Source organism: Tachyglossus aculeatus, chromosome 15 (genome assembly GCF_015852505.1).
Source record: "Tachyglossus aculeatus isolate mTacAcu1 chromosome 15, mTacAcu1.pri, whole genome shotgun sequence".
NCBI classification, from domain to species: domain Eukaryota; kingdom Metazoa; phylum Chordata; class Mammalia; order Monotremata; family Tachyglossidae; genus Tachyglossus; species Tachyglossus aculeatus.
Window position 1 is genome coordinate 27,760,419 of NC_052080.1, and position 13,905 is coordinate 27,774,323.

The 13,905-nt window shown below is 54.9% G+C and overlaps 1 protein-coding gene across 1 annotated transcript in view; it reads left to right on the forward strand.

Moving 5' to 3' along the window:
- The window catches only part of DNAH9 (dynein axonemal heavy chain 9), an 89,966-nt gene that overhangs the window by 66,969 nt on the left and 9,092 nt on the right, over positions 1 to 13,905 (forward strand). Inside the window, exons 54-63 of the mRNA XM_038757522.1 lie at positions 950 to 1,072; positions 1,417 to 1,621; positions 3,051 to 3,215; positions 3,973 to 4,113; positions 4,937 to 5,107; positions 6,281 to 6,403; positions 7,529 to 7,722; positions 8,569 to 8,717; positions 12,067 to 12,194; positions 13,265 to 13,492. Coding sequence (XP_038613450.1) covers positions 950 to 1,072; positions 1,417 to 1,621; positions 3,051 to 3,215; positions 3,973 to 4,113; positions 4,937 to 5,107; positions 6,281 to 6,403; positions 7,529 to 7,722; positions 8,569 to 8,717; positions 12,067 to 12,194; positions 13,265 to 13,492 — 1,627 coding nt within the window. The remainder of the gene's footprint in view (positions 1 to 949; positions 1,073 to 1,416; positions 1,622 to 3,050; positions 3,216 to 3,972; positions 4,114 to 4,936; positions 5,108 to 6,280; positions 6,404 to 7,528; positions 7,723 to 8,568; positions 8,718 to 12,066; positions 12,195 to 13,264; positions 13,493 to 13,905) is intronic.

Sequence of the window (13,905 nt, forward strand, 5' to 3'; positions counted from 1 at the left end):
GATTGCCGTTTCCATAGGCACAACTGGCACACGGCCTAGGGTGTGTCGGAGAGGTAGCCAGGGTCAGCTGTGTGCTTGGTGCTGATACCTCGCCCGATCAGTTGGTCACATTTATTGAGTGCTTACTGTGTGCGGAGTACCGTACTGAGCTCTCGGGAGAGTGCAAGATAACAGAGTCGGTAGATATGTTCCTTGCCCACAGAGAGCTCACGGTCTTGACCCGATGACAGATGTTAATATGAATAAATAAATAACGGATACGTACGTGAGTGCTGTGGGACTGAGGAAGAGGTGAATAAAGGGTGCAGGTCCAAGTGCAAAAGCAACACGGTAGGGAGGGGGGAAGAGGAAATGGGAATTCATTTGGGGAAGACCTCTCAGAGGAGATGTGCTTTTAATAAATACCTTGAAGGCGGGGAGAGTAATTGTCTGTAATTGGCAAGATGTGAGTGAGTGGTCGGCGGTGAGGTAGATGGGATCGAGGTCCAGTGAATAGGTTGGCATCAGCGGAGTCGAGTGGGCAGGATGGGTTGGAGTAGGAAATCAGAGAGGTGAGGGAGGAGGGGGCGAGGTGATTTTAGTGCTTTAAAGCCGACGGTAAAGAGTTACTGTTTGATGAGGAGGTGGATGGGCAACCACCGGAGATTTCTGAGGCGTGGGGAAATACTGAACGTTTTGTAGAAAGGTACTCAGGGCAGCAGAGTGAAGTTTGTACCGGAGTGGGGAGAGACAGAAGGCAGGGAGGTCAGCGAGGAGGCCGAGGCAGTAATCCAGGAGGGGTAGGATAAGTGCTTGAATGAATGCGGTAGCCATGTGGATGGATAGACGAAGGTGGCAAAGCCCCCGCCAGGATCCCGTCTCTCTCCCCATGCCCGCTGCTGGGGGGCGGGCTGCCGCCGGCCTTCGGATGGCTTCTCCGGGACACCCCAACCCCCGGCCCCGCACCCAGGTACCTGGACACCATAGAGCAAGCCTTGGCCTCTGGTGACGTGGTGCTTATTGAAAACTTGGAGGAGACTGTGGACCCGGTGCTGGCCCCGCTGCTGGGAAGAGAAACTATCAAGAAAGGAAGGTAAAACCTCACACCCGGGGCCGAGGGGCCGGCTCGTGGGGAGGGAGGGATTCCGAAGCAAGAACCGGCGGCTCCCTGCCTTCTCGGCTTCCCGGGGGGCGGTCGGGCCCCTTGTACCCACTCCGACCTGGTGCGGGGGGCAGAGGGGGAGGGAGGAAACAACCCCGAAGCCCCGTCCTGGGGCCGGAGGCGCCAGCGTGGGCTCTCGGCGAGCCGGTTCCCGAGGCTCCGGTCCGGCCACCGAGTTGCCGTCCGGAACGGGGCGGCCCCGCTCCCTGACCCTTGCCCCGACCCCCGGGCTCAACCCTGAGCCTGCCTGGCACATTCGCCTTGGCCCCTTCCAGGTACATTAAGATCGGAGACAAGGAGTGTGAGTATAATCCCCAGTTCCGCCTCATTCTTCACACCAAGCTGGCCAACCCTCACTACCAGCCCGAGCTGCAGGCCCAGGCCACCCTCATCAACTTCACTGTGACCAGGGACGGCCTGGAGGACCAGCTGCTGGCTGCGGTGGTCAGTCTGGAGCGGCCAGACCTGGAGGAGCTCAAAGTAAGTCACTGGGGAAGCTTGGGTGGTCCTGGCACTAGTCCAGTAAATATTATTGATTGACTGATTGATTGTCAGGGCAGGGGGCAATCACCTCTTGCTTTGGGGGGCTCTCTGATAAAGAAGGGACATCACGTCTATGCCCACAGGCTGCCCTGGATTTCTCAAGGAAGATGTCTCCTGTATATATGTTTGTACATATTTATTACTCTATTTATTTATTTATTTTACTTGTACATATCTATTCTATTTATTTTATTTTGTTAGTATGTTTGGTTTTGTTCTCTGTCTCCCCCTTTTAGACTGTGAGCCCACTGTTGGGTAGGGACTGTCTCTATATGTTGCCAATTTGTACTTCCCAAGCACTTAGTACAGTGCTCTGCACACAGTAAGCGCTCAATAAATACGATTGATGATGATGATGTCTCCGAGGCAGGGGCCAGATGGGGCGGCAGGGGGTCGGCAGAGGGAGGGGAAAATCTGGCCACACCAGCCTCGGAGTCCAGTCACGACCTTCCGCCTCCCCCGTCCCCCACACCCCTGACGTGCCTAGTGAGAACACAAGCCTGGGAGTCAAAAGGTCCAGGGTTCTAATCCTGGCTCCGTCATTTTTTTTTAATGGTATTTGTTAAGTACTTACTAGGTGCCAGGCACTGTACTAAGCGCTGGGGTAGATACAGGCTAATCAGTTTGGACACGGTCCATGTCCCACATGGGGCCGACAGTCTTGGTCCCCATTTTACAGATGAGGTAACTGAGGCCCGGAGAAGTGAAATGACTTGCCCAAGTTTTGTGGAAGATTAACATCATAGACTCTGCATTGTGTTGGAAAAGTTTGTCAGAGACAAGTTTATTTACTACTAGTGCCCCTTCCAGCACTAGCAGGGAGAGATGGTTGAGGGGCAGAGATTTCCCCTTCCGGTCAAGGCCGGCTCAACTCCCAGCTGTACAGCGTTTCTTTATATACCGTTGGTACAGCATTCGTAATGATCGGAAGAAAACGATACAAGAGAAATCATATATTGTCTGCTGTGTGACCTTTGGCAAGTCACTTCAATTCTCTGGGCCTCAGTTACCTCATCTGTTAAATGGAGATTAAGATTGTGAGCCCCATGAGGGACAAGGACTCTGTCCAACCTGATTCGCTTGTATTTGCCCCGGCGCTTGGTAGAGTGCAATGCACATGGTAAGCGCTTAACAAATACTATTATTATTATTATTATTAATATTATCTGGTGGTAGATCACCCTCTGCTGCACGGGGCCCAAGGAGGGACCGGGGGTAAATTGAGGCATCGCCTGCAGAGAGAGAAAATGGGATGCGGTGCGAGGTCCAGAATGACTCCGCTGGTGGGGCCGGGAGACTCTGCCTGGAAAAGCTACCCAGCCGGCAGGGCCTGCCCTGACCTGCCTCCCAAAACCGGCTTTGGCAGTTGGAGCTGACCACCCAGCAGAATGGGTTTAAAATCACCTTGAAGACCCTGGAGGATTCCTTGCTGTCCCGACTGTCCTCTGCCTCGGGGAGCTTCCTAGGGGACACGGCATTAGTGGAGAATCTGGAGGTCACCAAGCAGACGGCTGCGGAAATAGAAGCCAAGGTAAAACCCGAGCCGGCACCGGGGGTCGGGGCGGTGGCCCGAGGGGACCTTGCCGACCCCAGATCCCAGCTCTCCCTCGGCTTCTGCTCAGAGGTGGTCCGACGAGTTGGGGTCGTGGGGAGGGGGAAGGAGGCGTCCTGCGGAGGGAGAGGCCCCCCTTCCTCCTGCATCTTCCAGGACTCATGTGCATGAACTCCCTCTCAAGGGAGAGGTGCTGCCCACCCCGCATCTGGTCTTGGTCTGGCATGGTTGGATGGTTATCCTCCCAGTCCAGTGCACAGGGCACTTAGTACAGTGCACTGCACTCAGCGGGAGCCTGGGAAATTCCATTGCTGGATCGATGGATGAACCCCCAGCACTTCCCGTGTTCTTCCTCTCTCTGATTGTCCCAGGAATGACAAGATCTTCTAGGGATTCCCCCTGCAGGGGGATGCTGGGATTCGCCCTGCTGGGATGCTCCCTGTCACCTGGTGGGACAGGGCTGGGTGGGTGAGCCCGTTGTTGGGTAGGGACTGTCTCTATATGTTGCTGACTTGTACTTCCCAAGCGCTTGGTACTGTGCTCTGCACACAGTAAGCGCTCGATAAATACGATTGAATGAATGAATGGAGCTGGGTGGGCAGGGCAGGATGGGGTTGGCCATGTGGGGCCTGGGTAGGCAGAAGTGTCTGGCTTGGGCAGGATGGGCAGGACAGGGCAGGGACAGCAGGGAGGCTGGGTTTTCTCCATGGAGCACTCACTTCCACTCGTCCACTAGGTCCAGGAGGCCAAAGTGACCGAAGCAAAGATCAACGAAGCCCGAGAAGGTTACCGGCCGGTGGCAGCCCGGGCCTCTCTGCTCTACTTCATTATGAACGACCTCAGCACGATCCATCCCATGTACCAGTTCTCCCTGAAGGTGACGACGTGCGAGTCCAAGGGGCCGGCTGCCCGGCCCCCTGGGGTGTGGAGCGTTTCGGGATGTTAGATCCACCCTAGCAGGAGCGCTTCTACACCTGATGATAGATAAGGGTAGATGGGAGGCTGGAGATGGGGAGGCTGGGGGCGGCAGCTGGCTGCGGGAGGCGGGGGGTGACTGGGGAGGTGACCCACCGAATGAGTGGTCGAACGGGTGCCCGGCTGGATGGAAGACTCGGGAGGTGGCTGACTGGGTGAATGGGTTAGTGGGCGGATGGGTGAACGGGTGGGTGTATGGGGCAGTGGATGGATGCCTGGGGAGGCATCTGGCTGGGTGGCCAGCTGGGTGAGTGGGTTGGTGGGCGGATGGGTGAATCTTTGAGTTGGTGCATGGATGGATGGCTCTGCTGCTGTGATGGTTAAACTTCACTTTAGCTCGATGGTGGCATCTATACGTATAGAGGTGCCTGTGGCTCCTTCCTTGGGAAGGAGAGTGGGAAGACGGGGGGCAAGCTGGGATCACTCCCGCCCTCAGCCCTGAGCGCTTATGTACGTGTCCGTAATCAATTGTAATGTCTGCCTTTTCCTCTAGACTGTGAGCTCCTTGTGGGCAGGGATTGTGTCTAACGAGTCTGTTATACTGTACTCTCTAAAGCACTCAGTACGGTGCTCTGCACACAGTAAGCGCTCAGTGAATACCCTCGATCGAGCGATCGATTCCCGCCAAGCCTTGGGCTAGGGTACTGATCTGCCAAGCGACCGCTTCCCGCCCTCCGAGGGGCGGGGAGCGTGTGGCCGACTCACCCCGTCACCCGCCCCCGCAGGCTTTCGGCGTCGTGTTCTGCAAGGCCGTGGCCCGCGCGCCTCCTGACCAGAGCCTCCAGCAGCGCGTGGCCAATCTGATCGACAGCATCACCTTCTCCGTCTATCAGTACACGGCCCGGGGGCTCTTTGAGTGCGACAAGCTGACCTACACAGCCCAGCTCACCTTCCAGGTGAGCCAAGGGCCGGCACCAAACCGGCAGTATTTTTTTTTTCTGATGGTACTTGTTAAGCGCTTTCTATGTACTAGACACTGTGCTGAACACCAGGGTAGATACACGCTAATCAGGTCGGACACAGGTCAGATCCCTGTCCCTCATGGGGTTCAAAGTATTAATCCCTGTCTTCTAGATGAAGTAACTGAGATTCAGAGAAGTGGAGTGATTTGCCCAAGGTCCCACAGCAGAAAAGTTGTGGAGCCGGGGATTAGAACCCACTTCCTTCAGACTCTCAGGCTTGTGCTCTTTCCTCGAGGTCACGCTGCTTCTCTAAGCAGAGGTGTGGGCCTGGTCCCGGGGTCTCTCTGTGCCCCCAGCAGGCTCTGGCTCATAGCCCATAACCAGCTTCACTCCATTATCCTTTCAGATTCCACTCCAGTTCACTCCTCCCTGCCTATCTGCTCTCTTCTCACACTGCATCCCAGCTCTCACTCTCCAGTCCCCACAACTTCACTGTACTAAGCACTGGAGTTCTTCCTCCTCTCTGTAAATTATGTCTATCTCCCTAGCTAGACTATAAGTTCCTCAAGGGCAGCCGTCATTTCTCCTGTTGGTCTCTCCCAAGTGCATAGTACTCTGCACAGAGTTAGTGCTTAGTAAGTTGTACTGACTGATTTTCCCAGAGCTGAGCAAGGAAATATGAGGAGGGAGGGGGGAAGCGGAGAGGAGGCAAGGAGAGGAGTGGAGGAGGGGGTGTTTGCTCACCCCTCTGCCGGGGGTCAGGGAGCAGGAAGGGCTCTCCTTAGCAGTGGCGGGCTGCGTTAGAGAAGGTGCTGGCGACTCCATCGCCCCAGGGAGTCAAGAGTGTGGGGGGAGGGAGGGGGCAGAAGGGGAGAGGTCTTCCTGAAGGAAGAGGGAGGAGAGATGGGGATAGGATCAGGGAACTAGCATCAGGCAGACCCTGAGCCGGGAGGGCCGGGGAACTTAAACCGTCGGGTGCGCTGGGTTAGCCTCTGTCCGTGAGGAGAGCAGAGGTCCCCGGCTCTCCTGTACCCTCCACTCCAGGGGTTGGGGTGGTGTGGTGATCTTGGCCTGGTCCTGGCATGAGCGGGCAGGCCTGGGCACAGGGCATCTGCGTGGCCTGCAGGCTATCCTCTCCAGGAATTCGGTGCCTCTTTCCCATTACAGATTCTCCTACAGAGCCAGGAAATCAACAATGTGGAGCTGGACTTCCTCCTTCGGTACCCAGCCCAGCCAGGGGCCACAAGCCCAGTGGACTTCCTGTCCCACCATTCCTGGGGTGGCATCAAGGTTCGCTCCTTTGGCTCTGGAACCACCCAGCTCTAAGCCTTCAGGGGGCTTCTCTCGTGCTGGGAATGTAGACAACCAGAACCCTCGGAGAGCAGGGAACTGGACGAGGAGTCCAGAGCAAGCAGGCTCAGTGGGTGGGGCCAGGCCTCGAGAGCCACCCTAGCTTCCAGCATCACTCATTCAAATGGTGGTACTTACTGTTTCTCTGCTGTGTGCAGATTGCTATGCTGAGTGCTCGAGAGAGTCCGGCAGATGTAGATGACGCATTGCCTGCTCTCTGATTTGCAGATAGGAAGAAGTGCTTAAATGAGACATATGAATCAGTGTGGTCAAAAGTACAACAGGATGTTGTGAGTGTAAAGGTGCTAGGATGTTAGTTGGTAGACCGTAACCTGGGAAAGCTTCCTGGAGGAGGTGGGATTTCAGAAGGACTCTGAAAATGGGAAAAGCAGTGGTCTGCTGGAAGTGAAATGGGAGGGGCTCAGAGCCGGGAGCGAGGGTGTGAGCCAGAGGGTCGGACGTGGGAGAGATGAGAAGGAGGCACAGTGAAAGGGTTGGTTTGTGCGGAACACAGAGTTCCTCAAGTCACATCTTTGGCTTTTATGGACTTTCCCAAGTACCCGAGGTACCACTCTGTACCCAGGAGGTGCTTAGTACAGCACCGTGTTCTAAGGATAATAGCTGTGGTATTTGATAAGCGTTTACTGTGTGTAGAGCACTCTTCTAAGCTCTGGGGAAGGTACAAGATAATCAGGTCAGACACAGTCCCTGTCCCACACGGGCCTCACAGTCTAAGTAGGAGGGAGAACAGGCATTGAATCCCCTTTTTACTGATAAGGTAATTGAGATGCAGAGACCTGAAGTGACTTTTCCTAAGTCACACAACAGGTAGGTGGCAGAGCCAGGATTAGAACCCGGGCCTCTGGCTCTCAGGCTTGTGCTCTTTCAACTAGTCCACGCTGTGCCCAGTCGGGGGTTGGTATGGCGCTCTGCTCTGTGCCGACATTTGGGAGGACTTCTGGGCCGTCCCTGGAAGACCCTCGGGAAAGAGTGGGTAAGAGGGAATTAGTGAAATGGATTCTGAGTTGCCTCCATTTCTTACGTACAATCGGGGCCCATCCCCAGGCTCTTTCAGCGATGGAAGAATTCCGAAATCTGGATCGGGATATCGAGGGCTCCGCCAAGCGCTGGAAAAAGTTTGTTGAATCGGAATGTCCGGAGCGGGAGAAGTTCCCTCAGGAGTGGAAGAACAAGACGGCGCTGCAGCGGTTGTGTGTGATGAGGGCCGTCCGGCCGGACCGCATGACCTACGCCGTCCGGTGAGTGGCCGGGGCCTGCCCCGCTCCCACCTAGCTCTTGGCTTTCCTGTTCCTGGAGTAGAGTCCCATTCCTGCCCCCGGATCCCGCCCCCCCTGCACCCACGAGCCCCTGGGAAGAGGCCTGTGCAAATGGCGGGGTGTCGTGGCCCAGGAGGGACCTGGGAGGGCCCAACAGATCCAGAGCCAATGAGGGACAGCGGGGTCCACGGTGAGTGTGGGTCCTTCCTCCGAATGTTCCATATGACATTGTCATTTGTGCTACGTGCACGGCATCATGCGTGAAAGCATCATGCGTTAGACACTTTGGGTCCTGCTTCTCGATGCCCAGTTCCCCTGAGGGTCATCATGGCTACCTTAGTCTCCAGGTAGCTGTGGAGCACCCCTTCCCCCAGTTCCCCAACCTGGCCCCTGGCATCCAGAGTCCTCCCCACTCCAGTCTCCGGTGCCCCTCTGGCTTCTGCCGCTCAAATGGCCGGAGGCCTCGGACCTGCGGCCGACACTGCTGACCTCCCTGCTCACCCGATCCCACAGAGGTATCGTCGTCGTGGGGGTGGAAAGCCTCCGCTCTACGAAACAACTGCCTCGGCCTAGAGGCCGAGGATCTTGAATCACCCTCCCTGGGTAGCCGGGACCCTTCCCTCCTCTGGGCTCATGGCCAGAGAGTCGCTTCACACCCCGAGGAAGGTCTTGGCCTGGAGAAAAACGAGAATAGCTTCGGTCGAAGGAGGGCGGCCAATTTGGCGGGCGGGAGAGTGGAATGGAGTAGAAGAGGGAGTCTCTGCCGCCCCGGCCGAGAAGAGGGTTCTGACCCACGCCGGCGGCCGGTGATGGACATTGTCTCCGCAGAGATTTTGTGGAAGAGAAGCTGGGGAGTAAGTACGTGACGGGCCGGACCCTGGACTTTGCCTCCTCCTTTGAAGAGTGCGGAAGGACTACGCCCATGTTTTTCATCCTGTCTCCGGGAGTCGACCCCCTGAAGGATGTGGAGAAGCAAGGTACGGAGACTCTCACGCGTACCTTCTATAAATGCACACATCCTAACAAAGACTCTGAGCCAGGCCTGGTTGTGACATGCAGTTAGACACAGAAGTACAGATAGGATTAGGCAGGTGTGGGGACACACACACACACACACACACACACACACACACACACACACACACACACGAAGAATGGGGGTTAATAATAATAATGATAGTATTTGTTAAGCGCTTACTATGTGCCAAGCACTTACTATGTGCCAAGCACTGTTCTGAGCACTAGCGGGGATACCAGGTAATCAGGTTGTCCCACCTGGGCTCACAGTCTTAATCCCCATTTTACAGATGAGGTAACTGAGGCACAGAGAAGTTAAGTGACTTGCCCAGTCACACAGCTAAGTGGAGGATTAGAACCCATGACCTCTGACCCCCAAGCCCGTGCTCTTTCCACTGAGCCACGCTGATTCTCTAATGGCCATGGAGGGTGGCAGCGAGATGGGGATAGTTGAGTTCTGTGGGGAGAATAGAGGGCAGATGCAGGGAAGAGAGGATGGGGGATTGAGCTGTGGTGGCGGAAGCAGGAAGGCGACGCCTTCAGCGATAGATGGGAACCTGCTTGTGCCCACGTACGTGGTTGGGTGGACCGGGGTGGGAGGGGTACTTTCTGCCACTTTGCCTACCGGGAAAGATCTTTGCTGCGCCGATGGGGTCATTTCAGATGGGCCCGTGTCTGCTTCTGAACCCGTCCCTTGGCCTCCTGGTCTTCCCGAACCCTTTTTCCGAGGAGAGTGGCCATCCCCGGGTGGCCGCTCGTTTGGCCGACTGGGTGCTCCAGCGGTCACCGTGGGTTCCCGCCGTGTCACGGGATCGGAGGCTGCGTTACCTTGCTTCTTCCCTCCCATCCTCCCCGCCGTCACGGCTTGCGAGCCCCCCTCTCGGCCCACTCTCTGGACCGCTGGGCAACTGTTTGGGTCTTCTGCCCTCATCCGTGCTGAGCGGCAACCGTTTGGGTGTTCTGCTGTCACCTGGTCTCGGGGGTCCCGGCAACCTGAGCCAGAATGCCAAGAGCGGGCCTTTGGGATGACTTGGGTCCCGGTGGTTGCCGATCTTTTCTTACCTGGAATGCCCTCCCTCTGCCCATCCGCCAAGCTAGCTCTCTTCCTCCCTTCAAGGCCCTGCTGAGAGCTCACCTCCTCCAGGAGGCCTTCCCAGACTGAGCCCCTTCCTTCCTCTCCCCCTCGTCCCCCTCTCCATCCCCCCCATCTTACCTCCTTCCCTTCCCCACAACACCTGTATATATGTATATATGTTTGTACATATTTATTACTCTATTTATTTATTTATTTATTTATTTATTTTACTTGTACATTTCTATTCTATTTTATTTTGTTAGTATGTTTGGTTTCGTTCTCTGTCTCCCCCTTTTAGACTGTGAGCCCACTGTTGGGTAGGGACTGTCTCTATATGTTGCCAATTTGTACTTCCCAAGCGCTTAGTACAGTGCTCTGCACATAGTAAGTACTCAATAAATGCGATTGATGATGATGATGATGATGATGATGATGATGGCTGTCTGCCTTCTGTAGTAGGTCCAGTTAGCGTAGCCATATAGGAGGTTGGATTGCCCCTTCCCCCATCAGCTTGGAGTCAGTATGGAGTTAGAGGCCTTGTTGTTGCCGGCCTGGTCTGCAAATCTCCAAAAGCCACGCCGGGCTTTTTCCCGGCCTTCTGCTTCTACATATCTGTCTACCGGGGCACTGTTGGGCATCGGGCTGTCTAAGTAGCAGAGTTTGATGGCAGCATTAAGTTCCAGGTTGCCAGTGAAGGTTTTGGATTCCTTCGAGGAAGGGGTGATACTAGGTTTCCCGGTAAAAGTGAGCCTCAGCACCGAACCCCTGCTTGATTGATTGATAGATATGGCAGTATCACCCCTGTTCTCCCTAACCCTAAGCTTCGAATTGAAGTGCTCGTTTCATTCCTTATCATGGCAATGCATAATGCAGATAAGCAGTGTGGCTCTGTGGAAAGAGCACGGGCTTGAGAGTCAGAGGTTGTGGGTTCTAGTCCAGCCCTGCCACTTGTCAGCTGTGTGACTTTGGTCAAGTCACTTCACTTCTCTGTGCCTCAGTTGCCTAATCTGTAAAATGGGGATTAAGACTGTGAGCCCCACGTGGGACAACCTGATTACTTGTATCTCCCCCAGCACTTAGAACAGTTCTTGGCACATAGTAAGCGCTTAACCAATACCATTATTATTATTATCTATTTATGAGACAGAGGGTAGGGACCATCTCTATATGTTGCCAACTTGTTCTTCCCAAGCGCTTAGTACAGTGCTCTGCACACAGTAAGCGCTCAATAAATACGATTGAATGAAAGGGTAGGAGCCACTTCTCATCCATCTCCTTAATCTTTTGACCGGTCGTCTACGATCCTTGGCTATTTCGGGTCTGTTTTTAGGGACCGGGCTCCCCCATCCCACCCCCACCGAAATGCACTCACTATTATTATTCTATTTATTTTATTAATGATGTGTATTTATTATTCTATTTATTTTGATGCTGTTGATGCCTGCCTACTTGTTTTGTTTTTTCGTCTGTCTCCCCCTTTCTAGACTGTGAACCCATTGTTGGGTAGGGATTGTCTCTATCTGTTGCCTAATTGTACTTTCCAAGTGCTTAGTACAGTGCACTGCACACAGTAAGTGCTAAATAAATGCGATTGAATGAATGAATGAATGAATGAATGAACCTCTGGGGGGGCTTTCTTCAACTGGGGCTGGCTGCCGTAGGCGGACGGGGGGGCGGTCCCTAGGCGGTGGTCCCTGCCTGGTTGGGGCTTTAATAAAGTCATACCTTCTCCCTGGACTCTGCCCTGCTTCCCTTCTTTCTGGGGACCCCCAAATTGTTCTGTTGTCCTTTCCCAAGAGCTTAGTACAGTGCTCTGCAAAGAGTAAGTGCTCAGTAAATATGTCTGTTATTCTGATGTATTCTCCTGAGCGCCTTGTACAGTGTTTTGAGAGTAAGTGCTCAATAAATACAATTGAATGAATAAATACCTTGATTGATTGATAGATAAGTAATGCTCTGAGGAGAAATACTGGGCCTATCTCCTCCGAGAGGCCTTCCCAGACTAAGCCCCACTTTCCCTCATCGCCTACTCCCTTCCGCATCGCCCGACTTGGTCCCTTTGTTCTTCCCCCCTCCCTGCCCCACAGCACTTATGTACCTATCTGGCCAACTTGTACTTCCCAAGTGCTTAGTACAGTGCTCTGCACACAGTAAGTGCTCAGTAAATACGATTGAATGAATGAGGGGCTCGTAAAGGGGTGGAACGGTGATGGAGAATTCCTTCCTCTCTCCAGGGAAAAAACTTGGTTTCACCTTCAACAACCAAAATTTCCACAACGTGTCCCTGGGACAAGGACAGGAGGTGGTGGCCGAGGCAGCGCTGGATGTAGCTGCCGAGCATGGTCACTGGGTCATCTTGCAGGTATCTGCCCTTCCTAGTCCAGCCCAATTGGCCCCTCCAAGGTCCACTTTCTGTTCCTCTTGCCCCACCTGCCCAACCCGGTCTTCTCTGCCTCTGCCGATGTGATCCGTCCCTGGGTTCCCGCAGTCACTTGTTTTCTTTTTCCTCAGCCAGTATTCCTCTTCTCGCCGTCCTCTCCTCCTTCCCCATTTTTTTCTCTTCATCCCCGGACCTTCTCCAGCTCTTCCTTCATTTTTTCCTCCCTTGCCCCTGCCCTCCCCAGGATCAGAATGAGCAGTCTCCCCATTGGTTTGGGGTGTAAAGTGAATCCAAGTAGTAGGAGGTCGCTGGCATTCTTTAAGAGACCGTATTCCTGGGATCTTCAGGCTTCACCGTGACCGTTAACCCCCTTCCCGCCAAGCCCCCTGCCCTCATTTCAGGACCCTCCCCTATCTTCCCCCCCCGTCTTTCTCTTTCCTATCACTGTCCCTTCCTCTCTCACACAGACACACATCCACCCTGCCCACAGACACACACACACCTGCACTTGCGCTCACACACAGACACTCACCGCTGAGCTGAGCTGCAGTACCCCATCATCCCCTGCTCCCCCAACCACCGCCCGGCATTTGCAGCTCCGTCCTCACTGACGAGACTCTGCATTGGCCTCGGCTAGACTGTGCGGACAGCTGACGTGCATTCCTGCCTCGATGGAGGCTGCTCAGCAATGACAGCATCCCTGGATTTTGCTCACAAAGAATCGCACAATCACACCCTTGGCCTCCCATTCGTCCCTGCCTGGTTTTCTGCCCCGCCGGCTCTTGTCCCACAAGCCCATTCACCTGGGCAACCGTGTACCCGGGCACCTCTGCGCCCGGGTATCCAGGCACTTAGGCACCCAGGCACCCATTTACACCCACAGCCTGTAGCTAAGCCTGAGGTTCCATCTTGGGCAGGCTGGCACCTGGCTAATAAGATGGAGTCCAGCGAGTCAACCTAGGGTGCAGAAGGGGCTGGACCTTTTTCAGGGAGCAGTGAGGCTGGCCGTAGATCGGGGTGGCCGGGTTTCCCTGATGTTTGGCTCTCCGCAGAACATCCACCTGGTGGCCAAGTGGCTCGGCTCCCTGGAGAAGAAGCTGGAGCAGCACAGTGCAGAAAGCCACCCGGAGTTCCGGGTGTTTATGAGCGCCGAGCCCGCTCCTTCTCCCGGCAGTCACGTCATCCCCCAGGGCATCCTGGAGAACTCTGTCAAGATCACCAATGAGCCACCCACCGGCATGCATGCCAACCTGCACAAGGCCTTGGACAACTTCTCCCAGGTGTGGCAGGCCGGTGGGGGTGGGCTGAAGGGGATTAGAGTGGGGCTGGGGTGAGGGGCCGGTGCCCAGGGGGGTTTCCGTGTGGGGGTGTAGTCAGGGCTGGGGTACCGCTGTAATAATAAGAATAATAATGATGGCATTTATTAAGCACTTACTATGTGCAAAGCACCGTTCTAAGCGCCGGGGAGGTTACCAGGTGATCAGGTTGTCCCACGGGGGGCTCACAGTCTTAATCCCCATTTTACAGATGAGGTCACTGAGGCCCAGAGAAGTTATGTGACTTGCCCAGAGTCACACAGCTGACAATTGGCGGAGTCGGAATTTGAACCCACGACTTCTGACCCCAAAGCCCGTGCTCTTTACACCGAGCCACGCTGCTTCTCTCGCTGCTGTAGACCTGGCCGTGTGGAGGA